This window comes from Aspergillus multicolor, assembly GCF_047715735.1.
Source record: "Aspergillus multicolor strain CBS 133.54 unplaced genomic scaffold BDW74scaffold_10, whole genome shotgun sequence".
Lineage (NCBI taxonomy): Eukaryota > Fungi > Ascomycota > Eurotiomycetes > Eurotiales > Aspergillaceae > Aspergillus > Aspergillus multicolor.
The window spans coordinates 35,610-54,286 of record NW_027395961.1 but is presented as its reverse complement, the minus strand read 5'-3'; the positions used below and the strand labels follow the sequence as shown (position 1 = coordinate 54,286).

Below are 18,677 nucleotides of genomic sequence, written 5' to 3'. Positions count from 1 at the left end.
ATACATACAAGCTAGCAGATGCATTCTTATGCAAGTATTCTAAGCTTCTTAACGATCATAACCACAAGCAATTGCTGTCATAAAAATCCGCAGCAAGTTCTAGATACAGGAAACGCAACCATGCCAATAGTAGACCAGGGATGTCACCAAAAGGGCAAGGGTGAGAGTCAAACAAGAGCTCTTTCAGGGCGCAGAGCCCAGCGGGCTGCTTTCGCCTAGAATTCGTTCGTAGACCGTTCCATGACACAACCAATCCACCTCACGCACTTTGCCCAATTCTTCCGTCAACTGGCCGACCTGGTTTACGAATTCAGGCATCCCTGCTCCAGCCAGGCTTTGGCTAGCAGTACTTGTTGCTCGCACTCTCTCGCTTGCGCTCAATGCACTGAGTCGCGAAAGCACATGTGCGCGCAAGCGGGAGAGTATCAGACGCGCAACCGGGTCCGCAAAACTAACCACGCTGTTCCCAGGCAAATCGGGCATGGTTGCTGAGTTGCTCGAATCCGACCTAGACTGTGTGTCCTGCGCAAATATTTCTGTATGTACTTCAATTGAGGCTTGGCCCGCTGAGGAAGATGCCGCTGCACATGCCGTCGCGACAGGCGGGAGTACTCGTCGGATCGTTGCAGCCAGCTGAGCACTGGCGCTGGACGGCATCGGGTGGGTAGATTCGAGAATTGAATGAACACGATCTAATGAAACATCTTTGAAGTTCAGTGATAAGATTCGATCTGCTTCAGCCTTCCACTGCGCTCGTGCATCCCGCTTAAGTAGATTTTTTGCAGTCAAGAGTACTGAAGCAGTGGCAACTATCTTGAAAGCTTGAGCATGTAGCAAGTTCAGCCTTTGGCGATCTAGCTCCAGTGTCTCAGGAATCAAATCGTCAGACACAGGCGCATTGCTGAGAACAAGATCAACAAGGCCATGGGCATAAACTTTGGAGCTGGGTGGTTGTGGCTCCCCATGAACACATTCGGGATCGCGCTTTCGCATCTCGTCAGCAATGATCTTCCGATGCGTTCGCCAGAAACGCCGGCTCTTTTGTAGACCTAAGCTTCCATCTTGGAGGAGCCTCTCAAACGTTCTTTGTTCATATCCTGGAGCCTCCTCAATGAGCTGAGGAGCAGCGACGTGAATCATGAAATTGGTGTGATCTAGAGACAAAAGATCAATGATGCCCATGAGTCTCCCCAAGCGATCAATCGCATCTCCTGATGTGTCCTCTGTGAAAGCATTAACAACAGGATCACGGTAGGGTGCACAAAGCTTTGGCAGGATCATGGTCATGAAATTGAAAAAAGCGTCGTAAGAGAAGGCTCCAGCCTTACACTGATTCTCTACTAATGCCGGATCGAGAACTTCACTGATGAGCACATGAAGCGAGTTACCGGGCCGGAGGGAGCGTAGTAAACGATCCTGAATAACTGTAGCCATTGCTACAATCCAATTTGTGGCGGACCCAGCCTCAATATCTCGTCGCATCATAGCACACATATGCTCCATCACTCGCTTGCGCGGCTCTGTGTAGGAAATCTCTTCGATTTTGTACTCTTTGTTGATTAGGAGCTCATGGACCAAGGCACGATTCTCCGGAAGTGCAGTAAGTATCCTAGCGAATCGCTCATGTGGAGATACACGTTGCTTCTCTAGTTCCTGCAGTATTGTACTGTCCACATTGTTAAAGCTTTCGCTGATCGGCGAAGCCACGCTCTCGGTAAGAGCCTCTGTGGTTGTTGCAGCAGAGGCAACTTCTGCTGATCGGGGAATGGCTCGCTTGGATGCCGACCTTTTTTTTTGCCGTTTGGCCTTCTTTAATGCATCTCGAACCATTTGCATCGCTCTATCAGGGCCTGCCAAGCGCTTAAGTCGGGCAAGGAGTAGAATCTGGTTCTGCCTGATGCCTTGACGGTAGTCATCGGCCACACCTCCTGCCTGGTCATCCTTGACTGTTTGCCAGATCAATTCCAGTTCAATAAACTGAGCTAGCATAATTTCAATCAGCACGCTGGAATCATGTATCTTCCACGCGTGGAATGCAGAGAAGAATACATTATATTCCTCACATAAGGTTTGAATCTCCGTGGAAATGATTGCTGGCGAGCAGCAGCCAGACGAGAGTAGGGCTGTCACTTGTTCAAAAGCAGAAAGAAGCTCACGTGCTTTGGAAATTAGGTCCTGCTCCTGTTCACCATCGCCGCTCAGAACCTCAGTGGGATGGGTGACAATCAGATAGCTGCTAAGGAACGTGCGCACAGCGCCTCTGCCACCCAGGGATCTGCTCTCCATGTCCTGCAAACCACACAATCGGAGAACTCGAGCTGTCGTAGATAATATTCTCTCCTCCGATAACAAGGAACCAACATCTTCGAACGTCATATCGCGGACGCGCTCTTTCGTGACATTAAGAGAGAGAAATTCTCCAATCGTTACTCTCGCATGATATGTCCTCCATACTCGCTGAATTTTGCGCGCAGCGACATCTTCGCTCAAACGATTCATATCCATGGATTTCTTTTCTTCGGTGGAACTGCTTATGCGATGTCGCCTGGGGGTTTGCTGATATAGTAGTCGTCTCTTATCTGCCTCCGCAAATTTCTCTGCCATTTCTATGCGGAGACGAGCGTGCTCAGCGGCCTTTTTCTCACGATTGTCTTCCGCCTTCTTCTTCGCGCGCCGAACTTCCTCCTCACACTTGGCTGTGATTTCCGCCAGCAACCGTTCACGAGCCTGCTGAGCAGCCAAGGCTCTCCCTTCTCTCTGAAGGTTCCGAGTAGTCGCTTTTGTTAAAGCCGCTCGTAACCTCACCTTTTCTGCATGTATTGCACGGTCCGCTAGTCTTGCCTTCCGGCTTTCGAGAATCGAGGCCCGTCGGAGATGTTGCGCGATGTGGTCGGTGGCGGTTGCTCCATGAGAGGTCGTATTTGAGTGCTGCGAATGCAGGGAAGAAATAGAGCTTCTTCGGGAAGAAGCCGCGGAAGAGCGTCGGATGACGCTTGATTTTCGAGCAAAACGCGATGCAAGATGGGCTGGAAGACTAAGGAAAGAGGGCGACTCCTCGGACAGCATCTCTATGTCCGGCTCACTGACAGAGTCAGGTGCAACAGTAGGTTCGGCATCAGGCAGCTGAATTTCGATATCTGAATTGCGACGGATCATGATCAGCTGGGACGAGGCAGGGAAGATGTTACTGCTGTATCTCAAGGCATTTGGATAGTCGAGGATCGGAGGGGTGAATGTTATCATTCACGAAAAATAGAGTCACTGGTGTCCGTAGTGATCGCAATTTTTGGACAGAAAGGACCAATGACTACTTGCGTCACAGGCTATCGTAGCTGCAAGATACTCTGTATGAGGTCTTGCTTATGGATGATGTGATAGGCAAAACTCAAACTGTGAAGATAACCATGCACTGTTTCAATACAGCAAGGGAACGTACGAAAATGATAGAGCAAGGACAGAGGAAGAACCCGGGTGTAGGTGGAGGCAAAGGAGCATGGAACAAAGTGATTCACAATCTTTCCGAAAGAGGAATGAATCAGCAAGCCTAGGTAGAATCTAAGTCATATAGCATCGTCCAGGACATTCCTTGCCGGGCTAACATCGTCACTGGTCGGGACCATTTAATGATGATATGTTAAGCTACTAAACCCGAGTCAGCATGAAGCCTCCTGAGGAAGGCAATCGAAGCCCGCGGCGTGCTTACTTAAGCGCATATGCCAGGGATAGTTAACTTCGTAGTTAACTACAAGGTAGCAGCAGAAATTGTTCTGGATGAACCGGTTTGCCGAGCAACTATAGTCTATCTGTACGTACTCATTTAGGCCGAGTATCAAGAATATATGTATGGCCCAGCAGCAAAAGAGCTCTCAGTAGGCACAGCAAGGAGCTCAGATCGATGCAATATTGCAAGTACATATAATCGATCAAGGACGGAACTAAGCGGATTAGAGTATTGTGTCCATTGCAATGCGGCCACTTTGAATAAGAACTCGGTCATTCCTGCCCAGTCCAAAGCGACTCACCCCCCGGTAGCCTCCCGATAAAAGGATATGCTCCTGTTGGCGCCAGCTGTAGCAAATCCTTCCCACTTTCCGATTTTCGGCAACCATGTTACACTCCAGATAGTTCTTTCAGTCTCGGAATGCGTTGCAACGCAGCTTCTTGTATCAATGGACCAAACTTTGACCTTTCCATCAAAAGATCTGACAGGTTTTGATTAGCTCGTGGTCATTAGGTATAAAGGGGGAAAAACTCACCCACTCAAGAGATACTCTCCTGTGTTGCTCCACGAGAGGGATAAGATCCATGCAGCATGACCCGTAAGGCTGGCCACCTGTTCGCCAGAGGATGTATCATACAATACAATCACTCTGGAATCTCCAGCCGCGGCGAGAAACTTCCCACCGGGAGAAAAGGCAACACAGCGTACTGGCTTTACTAAACCTATGGAGTCTATTAGTTTGAGCTGTATTTTCAAGATTCATGAAATAAGTGTGTAACACTTTCCTGATAGACTAAATGGCATACGTCCTGTATCTGTACTGAATAAGTAGACACTGCCATTTTCATGACCGCTGGCGATGAAACGCCCGTCTTGTGACTGTAGGATCCACATGTGAATTCAATGATACAGAGGATAGACAGGGTTGCTTACCAGGTCTATGCAGGTTCCAAAACTGCCCTTTGTTTCATGATCTCGTATCTCTTCTTCATTTGCATTCAAGTCCCAGACCTTGAGATGGCCATTCTGGGTGGTACCGGCTAGATACTGGCCATCGGCAGACAGGGCAACAGCCCAGAGATTTGCAAGCGCGACATCTTTTGCCTTGGACCATCTTCCATCATGAGATTCCCAGATTACCACCTCCCCAGCGAAGCCAACACTGACTGCTCTTGATCCTTTGGCATCGGTCACCACATGATGGCATCCGACCCTGTGGGCTTCAAGAGTCTGGACTAGGGGGAAGTCAGGATCGGCTGTTGAGTGAACCTGAAGAGCATTGGACCCCGATGCCGACAGAATCTGCTTGTCGGTAGCGGCTAGCGCAAAGATATCGGTGGGATGAGCTGTACCTATTCAGTGAAGGAACATCGGCGGTGGTATACGACTTTTGAACCTACTATTGTCTGCAGAGCCATAGGATAAGTATTGCTTCGACTAGAACAACATGGAAGTTAACACCATACGTTGTGCCACATGTTTTCATGTCCCTACCATTCTCAGATAAGAGTTTGATCGAGCCGTGCATTACAACCCTGAGCTGTTGCTGGCTGCTGTGAGTTGAATATGCAGTGGGACAAGTTGCAGCGGAATGAGATCATCCCATCCGAGAGGTTCCCACTATCCATCCGTACGGAGTAGTACCAATGCCGGCCTCCAAACAGCGACACCTAATCAGCTACGAACGTAAAACGCATATATCTTTTTTGTTCGTACTCAATCCTGTGCCTAAGTTCAAGTTTCATCTGTATGACAGCATCGTATAGCAAAATCAACAATTTCTGGGTGACGGAAGGCGGAGCCCTTGGCAGTGAAACAAGAAGGTAGCGGGAGGCGATATCATTTATCACCTTACCTCATCCGATCGTTCCTGGCAGCAGCCTTAGTCGGGGCCCTAGCTTCAATCCTCTAGACTTTCTCAAGATTTCTCAATCTCTTACATCTAATTTGACCCAACTTTTATAGGCGGAAAATCCGGTCTGTTCTTTCGAAACCCACCATTCAAGAGGCTCTCCGCCTACCCCAGCTGTCGAACGCTCAGTCCACTTCCCATGATGAGCCTTTGTATCCGCAACTCAAGACTCAAGAACTAGGGTACTCAGCGGGCATTACTTGCAGCGATGATCGGACAAGTACTGATATGTCGGACCTAAATCAAGACAAGCGTGTCCAGGGGCATTCGGGCGGCAATGAGTCCGCCGGAGCAGAATATGAGTCTTCGACTGCGTCGCCATTTTCACAGGCTGACCTATCTTCTGAGCTTACTGCCGGCCCCAGCCTTGGGCATACCAGGCGTAATAATGTTGACGATGATTTACGGCGGATTGAAAACTGGATCCCGGACACGGACGTTGCAAGGTCCCCCGCTGCATTCGGGTTCTCGCAAGCACACTCTGTTGCTGCTGGCACTTCACATAACACTCATCTAATCTCAGATGATACCCAGGAATACCGGAGGTCTCCAGCTCGAATACTGGCGGATGATATGGCTGGGCAGCCCCTGCTCCCTGAAGACGACGGAATGGGGGCGTTGCGGAAACGGATTCATGCCATTCGAGATTTGGGTTACACTAGCACTGAGCAAGCTCGCATGATCCACGACCTAATGACAGAAACGTACAATCTGTCTCAAGCTGTGCCTAGCGGTCATCTCTCGCCTTTCACGTCCCCAACTCCCTCTGTCCAGACTCTCGAACGAACACACACTCCGAATCGGTGGAGCGGCCAGTCCTTCGATCAACCATCCCTTTCCTCAGCATCTACAACTACTCCGGTTCCGCAAGATGTACATCCGAACCTGACAGCCGATGACCTAAAGCCAACTTTTCATCCAAAGGCGGAGACAGAGCCCCATGTTGATGACGCCGAAGATGCTGACGCCGAGGAGCTTGAGGAGTCGTGCCTCGGCTGCGTACATTATCAGAGGAACGTCAAACTTCAGTGCTTTGATTGCAGGAAATGGTACACTTGTCGATTTTGCCATGACGAGGTTGAAGACCACCACCTCAATCGTCCAAAAACAGAGAATATGTTATGTATGCTGTGCAGTCATCCTCAGCCAGCTGCTCAATATTGTAAGTGGTGTGGTGGGTTAGCGGCGCAATATTACTGTGTCGCATGTAAGCTTTGGGACAATGATGGGAGTAAAAGCATCTACCACTGCAACGATTGTGGTATTTGTCGTATTGGCAAAGGGATAGGCAAAGATTTCTTCCACTGCAAGGTAAGTTCGCGGCAGAAGGGGCAACTTGTCGGGCCTGCCTATTGACCATACCGCAGACCTGCAGTGTCTGTCTTCCTATATCGATCGAAACCACACATCGGTGCATCGAGCGATCAACACAGTGTGATTGTCCAATATGCGGGGATTACATGTTCACTTCCCCCGAGACGGTTGTTTTCATGCGGTGTGGTCACAGCATCCACCAACGGTGTCTCTCAGAGTACTCGAAATCATCGTACCGCTGCCCTATATGTAGCAAGACGATTACCAACATGGAAGCAACATTTCGGAATCTGGATAGGACCATTCAAAGCCAGCCGATGCCGGCTGATTTTAAGGACACCAAAGCTATTATAACCTGCAATGATTGTGGTACCAAATCGGTAGTCAAGTATCATTGGCTGGGCTTAAGATGTGATATGTAAGTATCATGCACGTTTCATCGAGGACAGGCCCTAATGAGGATTGATATAGGTGTGAATCATACAACACCACTCAGCTCAGCGTTCTTCAAGAAGACGCCCTAAGCTCTTCCGAGCATAACCCCGAAGATGGATGTTTCCCGGCCTCTAGGTTGAGATCATCCTCTCACGGCATGGATGATCCGCTGCTGCCAACCTTACCTCAATTACAAATCGACCCCAGTTCAGCTCCAGGCGCGGGCTCACATCCACAATTCAACATATCCAGGTCCACTAACCCACCAGGGCGATTCTCTTCATATAACCTTACTCGCGGCCGTGCAGTCTCACCCGTGATTAGCAATTATTTCGGTATACCTCCGGACCGCCAGTCACAGAGGTCTACTCCGACATCATTTTTCGCCAATCATATGAACGAAGGTGACGATCATGATGGGGAGGGCGAGCTCAGTATTTGGGGAACCAGGTTCAAATATAGGTATGGATTTCTCAGTAGGGGAACGGATCCAGCAGACGACGATGAAGAGGCCGGGGAGCCATCAGAATCCAGCGGTTCAAATGGCAATAATGACGAAGAAGAGAATGACGAAGAAGAGAATGACGAAGAAGAGAATGACGAAGAAGAAGACGATGAGGGCATCGATATATTCGGGCACCGATGACACATGTACAATCGAAACTTAGAAATGGCGATAATGGCCGGATCATGGACGATAACAATTAGGATGCATTGGCATTAGCTGCCGGTCCAGCTAACTATGCCTTGATACGAGTAATGTGAATTGAGGTGTTTGGAGTTTGTTGGACAGAGCCTTACCCCTAGAAATTTGGAGGTACACTAACTCGGAGTCTGATGATATAGCACATTGTGAATCAAAGATAAACAGTCTCACACTCTGGTGTACTGCAGCCTTGTTCATGCTATAGTTCTCCTTACACCAGTGCCTTGAGAGCCATGTTTAGATGATACATATTATATTTATGAATGGTATTTGGATTTAAAATCAGAACATGTTACGGATGTTTTGTTCAGGATTTAGGGTCAGGATGTTCTTTTGTAATCAAGACCACGCTCTAATTATGCTTCGTAATTGCATCTTGGGATAAAATTTGCCGTCTCTCAGCTGGCTGAAGAGCACGTCCACCAGAGCCTCGATGCCAGAAGAGGAACCGCAATGCAGGAAGATGCCCATCATATCGTTTCTCTTTTCCCGACAGCCTCGTTTGTAGGGGTAGCGCCTGCTGCTAGCTCTCCATTTTCCTGTTCCATTACTGCTGTCGTGCAATTGGACGACCACAGAAACCCAATATGGTAAAAAAAAAAGCCAGGTGAGTTTGAAGCCCCAAGAGACTTACGGCTCTGTTCCTAGTACCAGTCGGCGAGATGTCCGAGAGCTTTCTTCACTCAACTTGCCGGTATACCTAGATCCAGTTCTCGCGCCGCTGCGAGGTCAATGCCCCAATGACCCAGGAAGGGCATCTGAAAGCTTTCATATCCATACAAGCGTACCTTTGGTTAAAAAGCTGTACTTGCTTCTTCCGTTACCTCAAACATGTTCCCAGACTCTCATTCAGAAGCATCAACGTTCTTTGAAATTGTTTATGGGCATCTTTCCGAGTTTGTGGATCTCTCTGGTCGATGTCCAAGCCCTTGATTCTTCAGGTCGATTAGATAACTATCCAGTTCACGCCGCGTGATCTCATAGCAAGGAAACTCACGGGCGCAAAGTCATTTTCACACCACTTGGTTGTTCCCAATACTTGGCGATCAGGGTATTTCTCACGATCTTATGCTCAATGCCACTAACATCGGCCGCTTTACGAAGAAACCCCAACGTATTAGCTATCCGAAGGGAGTCAAAGTCTTGAGCCGGTGAGGTGCGGAACGATGAGCGCAAGGTCTTGAGCAGGACATGGCGAGCGGGCGTCGAGTAGTTGATGGCCTTGAGACCCTGGCGATAGAGTTGGCGGTAGGCGCGAACAATTGCCTTTCGGTCAGCCATTATTAATATGAGACCGACGGTGAGTATAACGATTTCGCGCAGACTGATGCTTTTAACTCTCAATTACACTACTACTACTAGGAAGGAGCCGGACCTTGCACGGCACTGGCTTGTTTGCGCTAACCTTTTCAAGAAGAGCCAGCATGAACCACGGGCCCACGTTAGGCCGAAACGTATCGTTTTGGTGCCCTTCCACATCATCGAGGTATCCGTTCCCAGGTCATGCGTTTTCTGCTGCCGCTTTTTGAACCGACCATTACTTCATATACGCCTTGGATGCCATTGTATCGCCACACAGAAACCAGGCAGAGATATAAGGGCTTGAGGAGTAAGTAGGGATTACTCTACGCCTCCACTACGACAGCGTACGCCTATTGACTCGACGGCTCTACTGTACTTTACTCCGCTGAATCTATAACGTGCCTGCTGGACAACCTCCTGCTTTGTTTCCCGTTTCTAAATCGCCGTTTCTACTTGGAAGGGCCATCATGAGGTCAAGAATATGTACTGTATAGTCGCATGTGATCTTTAAATGTCGACGACATGACTCGGATACCTCGAAGGTCTACCTCAGTACTTGCCCCGCGAAGCCCGGGTTTTATGGTCAAACGGACAGTGCGGAAGCACAAGGTGATATTGGAATCTGTTACTCAAAAGAAGAAGAAACTGCGGAGCGTGGTATGTTGTCGCCATGACTTTCTAATCATCTCCATTGATTAAGATATCAGATATCTTTCGAAACAAAAGCGCCTCCGGGCTATACATTCATATCGGCAGGTGATCCGCATTTCACGGCCACCTGCAAAGAGCGCTGTAGAAGGGACGGTCTGAAGGTATACGCGGTTTCTGTACGGCGAACTCTTTCTGGTGTCCTATTTGTCGTACTATCGTCCGTCTACTAACTTTTATCTTCGCTACCTCTAGACAACTCCTCACTTGCATGCCCATGGCCTCTCGCAGCATGTGCATCGTATTGGCTATCATTTCCCAAGCGTCGTTGTTGCGGAAGTGTGTACGAGTAGTGGTTTATATCTCACAGGAACGGGGAAAGCTGTGCCCCTTCAGAGCTTGGGCCACGAGACTAGTCGCAAGCACGCTGACACGGAATCTCAGATCACCATAAACACAGAAGCAAGGGATGTTCTTAGGGACCTCTTTCCAAATATTCCCGACAATGACCTAAACCAGATCATTAAAACTGCTTTCCAAAAGGTTGAACATGACGCCAGGTGCGGGGATATCATAATTGTGTCAGTCGCTGACCAGGTCTAGGGTCAGCGCAAAGTAGGTACAGCGGTTGAACTACCTCTCGCGCGTCGAGCACAACTAGCAGTTGTCGCCCATATTCGACACATATATACAAACTACGACCGTCTCCTCAAATCCACTTCTTTCCATGAAGCAAGGGCGACCGTTGAGCAACCAACGCTCGCCAAGCTAGTGGAATGGCGAGGGGATGACGAGAATGGAAAGACGGTTCTTGAAGATGTGTTTCGTGAAGTGATTGTTATATCCGATGATGAGGATAGTGACATTGAGGCAGAATCGCAGCAAATCCAGGGTCGTGATACCAGCGTGGAAATCATTTCCAGCAATCCCGTGGTTGAGGAACTTCATATGAGACCTGACGGCCCTAGAAAACGTGCTCTCCGAGACGCACCAGTAGAGACCTCGGAAGATGAAGCAGCGCCAGGATTTCGGTTTATTCCAGAAACCCCGAAGAAAACGAAAATTGACCGTCGCGGATTTAGCAGGTATCAAGCTTGGGATCGTGCCATCAACAGATACAGAAACCTGGCTAGTGGTTCCACTGGTCAACCAGCTGCATATCCTGCTAGAGATACCTTGCAAAGGAACTTTGGACTCGGTAGAGAGACATATACACGCGGACATATTGGTCCGCACCAATGTTCTGTTGGATCATCTACTCTACCTAACCACAAAGCAATCACGAGTGACTTGAGTCGGCCCCCGTTGAATCCTGTGGCAGATCGCCATGTAAGTCCTGCATCTTTAGTTTGGTTCTGAAAACCCCGCCGAGGCTTTTATCCAAGCAAAGCGGCTGTACTGACTGTGCATGAGCCCTATGAACTATATCCTCTGGACAAGATGCCAAACAGGGGAAGAGGTGTCGATGCCTCCCACAGTTTACCTATTCCTACTGCGCAGGAGAGGGCACACGTGTTTGAGCCGGTGAGTCACTCGTTCCAACGGGCTGACTTTCCCCATGGACCAGTTTTTGTCAGCGGGCCGAAAGAGAGCATTGAACGAACTGGCGATGGTCTCAGGCCGTTTGCTCAGTCACATAGACACTTACAGAACAGGAATGTGAACCAAGACAATCGCGTGCTACCTTCCATCGAGAGTCCTCTTACAGCGGATATCAAACGCCCAAATAGTGGAAATATAGAACATCTTACCAGAAGGATGTCTGGGGCGTTCACCTTCCGCTCAGTAACGCCGCATCGGCGTCAAGCCCATCAGGACCATGCAAACCATACTCTTCTCCAGGAGCCCTCTGCTGAGGGCGAGAATCCCAAAAGACGGCGTCTTGTATACCAGGAACCAATTCCTATGGAAAGGCCGTTATCCATTGGTTCCACTACCCTGAGCACTTACCCAGGGAACCGGCATGCCGTGGCCGTGCAACCATCCGTCCAAAGCGGCCCCGATGTCAGTAGGAGATATCTCGGCACAGTTGAGCCGTATAGTACCACAGAAATCCCAGAACACAAACCAAGCACTGGACAGGATTCTTTCGTCTTTACCTCCCGTCCTGACCGCGAGTCGCGGACTCTCGTCAATCGTGGATCCATCATAGTTTATGATGGCCAGCACTCTTCTTACAGTCGTTTTGTTTACTCCCAGGCCGATGCTGATAAACCTCCTGCTCTGGCTGGCCCCGCGCCTGGTATGGGATATACTGTCGCCGGTGCTAGCGGCCGCGATAGGACATTGCAGTCTCACTTGCCAATCTGGCCAGAATCACACGTATCTCAAACGATCCATGGCCACTATACCCCTGGATTGAAGGCGTCAGAAACAACAGGCCCTCGGTTAGAGCCAGCGTGCTTGGGCAATAACAATGCGTTTATTAAGCCCGCGGAAGCCCAGGGACTTTATGCCGATGGTTTTGTCCGCACTGTTGAGATCGGGGGTCCTGAAATATCGAAGTATAGACCGGCCCGTCGGCTACCTCCTGAGTATATGGCGGAAGACCTGTTCCAACCGATCAATGTCAAATCTCACGATAATGAACATCGGCGTGTTCCGTCGGACAGTCTAACACCATTGCCGCCTCGCGGTCGAGCTCATGCAGACTCTCAGGCTGAAGCATCTTTTCAACAGTATCCAGTCGGCGACCAAGCTATGGGACGTCAGGATGCCACGTCAATCAGGACGCCGCTCCGCGTCTACCAGGATCGAAGACATATCAAGACCGCCGTGGTGTCCCCCCGGTATGGTCACAAAGAGAGTTCCATCCTCATAGACACCTGACATAATCCATTTCCATTTCATCCTCGTATTTCACCTGCCATTCAAGCGTGACGTGAATGTGAGCTTATGCATTCTTAGGACAACATACGGCGGTCATCGACGTGCCTCATTTGTGGAGGAGCAACGCTTGCCGGTCCAAGCTGGGAGAGCGGAGAATGCACGATTGTCACTACCTGAGGGCCGTACTGTTGTTATTGTGGACTGGAATCCTATTTCGCAGGTCCTTGGCGCTCTTTAAATCTCGTTCTTGGACATTGTCTACTATTGTTATTCTAAACGTGTTATGATACCCAACACTCGTGGTGTGCATTGTTTTGTTGCTGTCGGTACTCAGGGCCAGGCAATTTCAGAGCGGTAGAAATACAAGAAGAGGTTTCTTCAATCAGTTACAGGTCTCGTAGGTATGCACGAACAGTCTTGAAATCATTTGCGGGGTATGACTTCCTATCGTACAGGGGCAAGGAATACCACTAATATCTGTCCTAACCTCACGAAATGTAAATGGCGACCACTCAGTAAGCCAAGCTGCTCATTATTACAACTGCCACGGCCACTATCAGAATCAAGTTGTACCTCGAACTCAAATATCTCTGGCCTTTCCATCGGCTTCCCCAGCGTTCACCGTCTTCCCGGTCTTCTTGATCGTCGCGAGAACCGTCTCGTAAGGTACGGAGGCATCGGTGACAACGCTCGCGGTCTGAGAGTCAAGACTCACGTCAAATGATATAACACCTATAGCAGTCGTGCTGTTAGAATCTCGACCCAGGGTGTTGTGCGTAAGCCGGTTTCGTGGAGGCTCGGAAGGGGACAAAATGACCGGAAAGGGGTTTAGGAGGGGCAATGAATACTTACCATCCAGCTTCTTGAGGACGCGCTCAACGGCACCGGAGCAACCACCGCAGCTCATGCTCACGTTAAATTTGTACTGGTGTTCGTTGTCGGCCATTTTTCTTATGTTTCAAAGCTTGGACTGTGAGAAAAAGGTGTGGTGAATTTGTGGATGTTTTGGCCTTTCAATCAGGTGGGTAGTTGCGGGGGCGGATGTGACGGATTAATATAGATCGTAATAATAATGCTAATGATTGCTAACTATGTTGTCTCCAGAAAAGTCAGTTTATGGTCTAGCAAAGCACCAGTCGGTTCTTACATTGTTTAGTGCTTAAATTTACAGACTTTGAAAACAGAACAACGCATATATAACTCTTGGTGCTTCGCTATCACCTCATCAAATCACGGAAGGTTAAGTTATCAATAGATCTGGTATCTAACTGACCACCGAGTCCACTCATGAACAATACTCCATCAGCTTTGTAAAGTGCATGTAGGTAATCCATGGGATACAGAAACCCGGCCTGCAAAATAGGCTTTGCGCCCAGGGATTTGAATGGACGACTTAGAAGGCTAGAACCCAGCCTCTCTTTTCTTCTTCTTTGCCTTAGCACCACCTTTCCGGCCTGCCTCACGACCTCCAAACGCACCCCGCTCGATCTGACTCATTGGGACATCACTTATGACTTGGCTGCTCTGATAGTATTCCATATGGGCCTGGCCATTTTCCGGCTGACTGCCCCAAGTTCCCCCATGAGCAAGGGTAGACGTAGAGACATGAGGCAGTGTGGATGGCACGGACGGTGGCATAGGTGAATGAAGACTTGAATTTTTGGAGCGCTGTGACGTATCCTTCTTTCGCAATCTTTGTTGCGGAGTCTGATTACTGATTGCTGACCTGAACTTATCCAGGACTGGAGAATAAGACGTTGGATCGAGTCCAGCTTTCCAGTGGCCGAGAATACGTTCTGCATCCTGAGAAATCGGCCCTGTCTTGTATAGCGCCGAGTAAGATGATAATACCGCAGCGGGAGGTGATTGATCACCATTGCACATCGGTAATGTCGAGTCTCCCACTGCAGAGCTGCTTTGCGTAGCTGCTGTATTTGCCTGAGATATGATACCTTGGTTCATGAAGAAACTTGGCAAATATTGATGAGACGACGGCTCATAGGCAAGTGCTGGTGAGCTGACTAGGTCGCTGTTGGAATAGGTAGGCGAAGTCACACCTTTATGCCTGATATTAGCAGTTTTTGGTTTTTGTATGTTAATGATTTGCGACAGCACAATGTCGACCACAAAGTGTCGAATTGCTTTTTCTTTAAAAATCCTAACACGCCCGGGCACGTCAGAAGGTAAGTTCATGAGCCAGTCGTTAACCAGTCGATCATATATAGAAACTAAGTCCAACTTCGACACCTCGAGTAGTTCTGCTTGCTGGGTTAAATGCGCACTGAACATACCGTAGGGCTGTACCCGAAGATGATCCCATTTGCCGAGCGCTGGCTGGTGCGAGGCAAATTGTGAGACAAAGGCGGCTAGATATTGCGCGTTCTGGTCGATGTCGTCCAACATAGGTGACTTCTGTAAAACTTCAAGCCTGGATCGTTGTCAGCATACTGCAAGTCACTGCTAACTGGCAAGGGGTAACCTACACTGTGCGCCTAGGCCCTTCCGAAGGCACACCACCGGCGATTCTGTCCACCACTTTCTGAATTGATTCCTGGAAACTGCACTCCGTTGTTCCTTCACAAGCATCTTTGAATATTCCGGTCGCTATAGCATATATATGTGTATAATCAAGTGCAAATTGCGGCTCTGTCCACGGGACTATACTGCCAATTCCGCGGTCTGAGATTGAGCCAACAACATGCACGGATTCGTCCCAATCATCAACGATAAAACCACTCTTGGAATTGGCTCTTTTTTTCTGCGGCCCAGTGTGCCGTAAAGTCTTGACATGCAGAACGTTATCCCCGCACAAGAACTCACCACCGCGACCACGAGTCGAAGTTGTTGAGTACAACGATTCGAGAACACGAAGGCCCGAATCTACAGCAAAGACTTTGATAAAGCCACAGTTCAAGCCCTTGCCGTCAATAGTCTCGGGCACCGTTTCTCTAAAGACAAGAGTGGAAAGGGGCATTTCCTTTAGATGGGCCTCAGGATCTCCATTATGATGGGATGGGGATGGTATCTGCAAAACAAAGGGATCAAAGGCAGGTGCTGAACCACACACAACTTCAGGAGACACGACTTCAGGAGGCACAGCTTCAGGAGGATCCGAGCAATAAAATGCCAGTACAAGGTTGTTAAGACGGGAATAAGCAACAAGGTAGAACTCTGCGATAACATTTATCAGATCTGTACAAGAGAAGATTACGAGGCACTGAGGATTTTCTCACCCTTGTTCACAGTTAGCGGAGCTAACTGCAGCGTTGTATCATCCGAGTCGCGAAAATGACGCCAGGAAAGGCGCGGGATTAGCGAGGGCCCTGCATCTTTAGTGGCGGGTACCTCGAACCATACAATTCGGGAAGTTGTGAGAATAAAAATATGCGAAGGTTTGCAGGTGCTGCTCTGAACGCCTAGAATCCAATCGGACCGTCTGGTGTAGCCTATTTCCATGGTAATAGGAATAGCTTTTTTCCTCTTCACACAGTAAAGCATGGAGCATCTTCGATCGCAGACAACAATATAATCACCATTACCGGCCCATTCAACGGCTAGCCATCCGTCATGTCGAGTTTGTTTACCTGACAACTCATGCTCCTCGGCACTCGCCAATGGACTAACCCATGGAATCGTACCCGTCAACACACATGTGGCAACCCAATTGTCCTTGTTGCGCCTGTGCTGATTGCGTAATTGCCAAATGCTCCATTTTCCTTCCTCATCAACGATAGCAAGCTGACTCTGGTCCCAGGGGTTAAACCTCACGTCTGCGTGGGCAGCGCCCCCGGTATGCGAGATAGTTATCTCCATCAAGAAGTTCGGGTCAAGGCGTGAGACTTGATGATCGTAGACCATGCCGCTTGTGTTTCGATGTACAGGGACTAACATGGGAGTCCGACGATAAAGTGGTTTGAAAACGACCGTAGATGAAAAGCGAACAGCCATGAACGTAGCTCTGCCATCCTGGCCACGAGAGAAACAAATTTGCCGGATTGGAGCCCCGTCTGCTAGCCATTCAACGTGATCCTCATCTCCAATCGTTGGAACACGCAATGGAGAGATCGTGAATTGTTCCATCTCAATCGTCTCCTCCGTTATAGTCCGCAAAGAAACGACGTTACCGCATTCTCCAGATGCAAATGCAACTATGGGAACCGCCCGCCGTCCAGAAGTATCGATATCGAAGTCCACTGCTCGTCCTAGATCGAGAAGCGTAGATACCAAGGGGTCGCATGCTTTGCTCGTTGCTGTTATAGGCTGGGAGAATATCTCACTGTGAGCAAGGCGATAACTTGCAATAAGCTCAGGATAACCCCGAGATATTATTGATCGCGTCGGCGTAGATGACTTTTCAACAGATGTAGAGGGCGACTGTATAGTAACCTTAGCGACCCCAGTGTATGATATGCGCGGTGCTTCCCTGATTGTTAGCATATTGTAGATGATGAGAAGTTCTCAGGTGGCTTACAAGGAGCTAGTGTGCGCGAGAATTCCCAAGACCGTGTCTTTAGACGGTACACGGGCTTTCCCAAGTGTCCATAGTGAAGCTGCGTCGTTGTATTCTCATCCATTTGGTCTATCTTTATTGGTGGCCATACACAGAGGATCTGACTCAACCAGCATATCGAGAACAGTCTCTAATCAAAGTTGGGTGATTGCAGAGGAAAAGCTCAGGACACAATCTGGTGCTTTCAAGGTTAGCCGCCAGTTGCATCTGCTTCGGCGCAGATGTTGGAATGAAGTCATATGGTCGGAGTGTTGATCAGGACGCTCTGATCAGGACGCTCTCGGACTTTTCCTGCATAAAATGTGTCAGCTGCAATGCCAAGCTTTCTGGTTGCGCCGCAACAACGCCAAGTCAACTTTCCCTCTTCTGAATCACCGCTAACGCAACGTTTTTGGGCACAAATTCAACAGGCCAGTCAGTTCAGGTAGCCGCGCAGCATATCTGCGATTCTCAACATGTCGTCCTCGTTTGATCCGTCTCTCTCGACAAGCGGTATACGGCCACCTCTGACATCCGCAACAGCACCCTCAATGGCCGACTCGCTTCCAAGCATCAATTTCGGGTTCGAAGATTTGCGCAGTCGTATGGCGCAATTTACGGCTCAGTTCGACGCGTTCATAGAACGCGGTAGGAAACAGGTTCTGGAAGAAAGGAATCAGTTTAAGATTGGCCTAGCTGAACTACAAGGTTGGTGACCACTGATCACTAGGAAAGGGCTCGAAGGAAGACAGCATTAATGGGAAGTGCTGAACAGAAGATGAACGAATGAGACAACGCGACATTGAGATCCTCAATCTCAAATCGCAAACCCACGAACAAACACTCCAGAAAGAAGCCGCCGAAGCCGCTGAAATGCATGCCGCTGTTTCATCCGTTACATTAGAGCACGACTCCCGTCTTACGAAGCGCGACCGGCTGCGGCAGCAGATTGAAGAAACACAACGTGCCATAAATCATAGACTGAAAGCGCAGAAGAGTCACTCCCGCTACCTTGACGCACAGGCACGTCTAAACGTACCGGAACTTGAATTTTGGCAAGACTATCTGTGTTTACGAATAGAGGGTGCGGGCAGGGAAGATCGATTAAAATTCGTTTACAGTCACCTGCTGGAGAAGGATTGGGAAGCTGAGGCATGGTTTGAATTAGGTACGTCCAGCCGCGATTATGAAGTCTTTCATACACGGCCCAAGCTAGATAGGGATTCTTTGGACCGGCAGCTAGACATTTTGAATGAGGATCGCGACTTCGGCGCCTTCCTGAAGAGGATGCGCAGATTATTCGTCGAGGTGTTGAAATAGC

The 18,677-nt window shown here is 49.1% G+C and overlaps 8 protein-coding genes across 8 annotated transcripts; 3 read left to right on the top strand and 5 right to left on the bottom strand.

Annotated features, from left to right (window-relative positions):
* Nucleotides 1-183: 183 nt before the first annotated feature.
* On the bottom strand, nucleotides 184-3,156 carry BDW74DRAFT_167441 (IQ calmodulin-binding motif domain protein; the record flags this gene model as incomplete). The annotated part of the gene is made up of 1 exon (XM_073726693.1): nucleotides 184-3,156. The coding sequence occupies one exon, from the start codon at nucleotides 3,154-3,156 to the stop codon at nucleotides 184-186; it is 2,973 nt and encodes a 990-aa protein (XP_073584418.1).
* Nucleotides 3,157-3,715: 559 nt separating this feature from the next.
* On the bottom strand, nucleotides 3,716-5,522 carry BDW74DRAFT_151813 (SKI complex subunit WD repeat protein SKI8). Its single transcript, XM_073724258.1, has 6 exons — nucleotides 5,216-5,522; nucleotides 5,122-5,158; nucleotides 4,655-5,067; nucleotides 4,507-4,600; nucleotides 4,257-4,443; nucleotides 3,716-4,202 (listed from the first exon to the last, which is right to left on the bottom strand). Exons 1-6 carry the CDS (start codon nucleotides 5,216-5,218, stop codon nucleotides 4,019-4,021), a joined length of 918 nt encoding a protein of 305 aa, XP_073584417.1. The 5' UTR covers nucleotides 5,219-5,522; the 3' UTR covers nucleotides 3,716-4,018.
* Nucleotides 5,523-5,591: 69 nt separating this feature from the next.
* Nucleotides 5,592-8,369, top strand: BDW74DRAFT_151807 (RING finger and CHY zinc finger domain-containing protein). The gene is made up of 3 exons (XM_073724257.1): nucleotides 5,592-6,944; nucleotides 7,001-7,365; nucleotides 7,419-8,369. The coding sequence occupies exons 1-3, from the start codon at nucleotides 5,862-5,864 to the stop codon at nucleotides 8,026-8,028; spliced, it is 2,058 nt and encodes a 685-aa protein (XP_073584416.1). The 5' UTR covers nucleotides 5,592-5,861; the 3' UTR covers nucleotides 8,029-8,369.
* A 4-nt stretch (nucleotides 8,370-8,373) lies between these two features.
* On the bottom strand, nucleotides 8,374-9,417 carry BDW74DRAFT_151804 (uncharacterized protein). Its single transcript, XM_073724256.1, has 2 exons — nucleotides 9,086-9,417; nucleotides 8,374-9,023 (listed from the first exon to the last, which is right to left on the bottom strand). The coding sequence occupies exons 1-2, from the start codon at nucleotides 9,367-9,369 to the stop codon at nucleotides 8,909-8,911; spliced, it is 399 nt and encodes a 132-aa protein (XP_073584415.1). The 5' UTR covers nucleotides 9,370-9,417; the 3' UTR covers nucleotides 8,374-8,908.
* Nucleotides 9,418-9,912: 495 nt separating this feature from the next.
* On the top strand, nucleotides 9,913-12,867 carry BDW74DRAFT_184847 (DUF2293 domain-containing protein; the record flags this gene model as incomplete). Its single annotated transcript, XM_073730906.1, has 5 exons — nucleotides 9,913-10,047; nucleotides 10,098-10,217; nucleotides 10,294-10,581; nucleotides 10,642-11,371; nucleotides 11,411-12,867. 5 exons carry the CDS (start codon nucleotides 9,913-9,915, stop codon nucleotides 12,865-12,867), a joined length of 2,730 nt encoding a protein of 909 aa, XP_073584414.1.
* Nucleotides 12,868-13,447: 580 nt separating this feature from the next.
* BDW74DRAFT_177393 (copper metallochaperone ATX1) lies at nucleotides 13,448-13,813 on the bottom strand (the record flags this gene model as incomplete). Its single annotated transcript, XM_073728885.1, has 2 exons — nucleotides 13,448-13,599; nucleotides 13,720-13,813. The coding sequence occupies 2 exons, from the start codon at nucleotides 13,811-13,813 to the stop codon at nucleotides 13,448-13,450; spliced, it is 246 nt and encodes an 81-aa protein (XP_073584413.1).
* A 127-nt stretch (nucleotides 13,814-13,940) lies between these two features.
* Nucleotides 13,941-17,623, bottom strand: BDW74DRAFT_151791 (uncharacterized protein). The gene is made up of 4 exons (XM_073724255.1): nucleotides 17,339-17,623; nucleotides 16,101-17,285; nucleotides 15,351-16,038; nucleotides 13,941-15,295 (listed from the first exon to the last, which is right to left on the bottom strand). The coding sequence occupies exons 1-4, from the start codon at nucleotides 17,439-17,441 to the stop codon at nucleotides 14,269-14,271; spliced, it is 3,003 nt and encodes a 1,000-aa protein (XP_073584412.1). The 5' UTR covers nucleotides 17,442-17,623; the 3' UTR covers nucleotides 13,941-14,268.
* A 209-nt stretch (nucleotides 17,624-17,832) lies between these two features.
* Nucleotides 17,833-18,676, top strand: BDW74DRAFT_177391 (kinetochore Spc25 family protein; the record flags this gene model as incomplete). The annotated part of the gene is made up of 2 exons (XM_073728884.1): nucleotides 17,833-18,064; nucleotides 18,132-18,676. 2 exons carry the CDS (start codon nucleotides 17,833-17,835, stop codon nucleotides 18,674-18,676), a joined length of 777 nt encoding a protein of 258 aa, XP_073584411.1.
* Nucleotide 18,677: the final 1 nt, after the last annotated feature.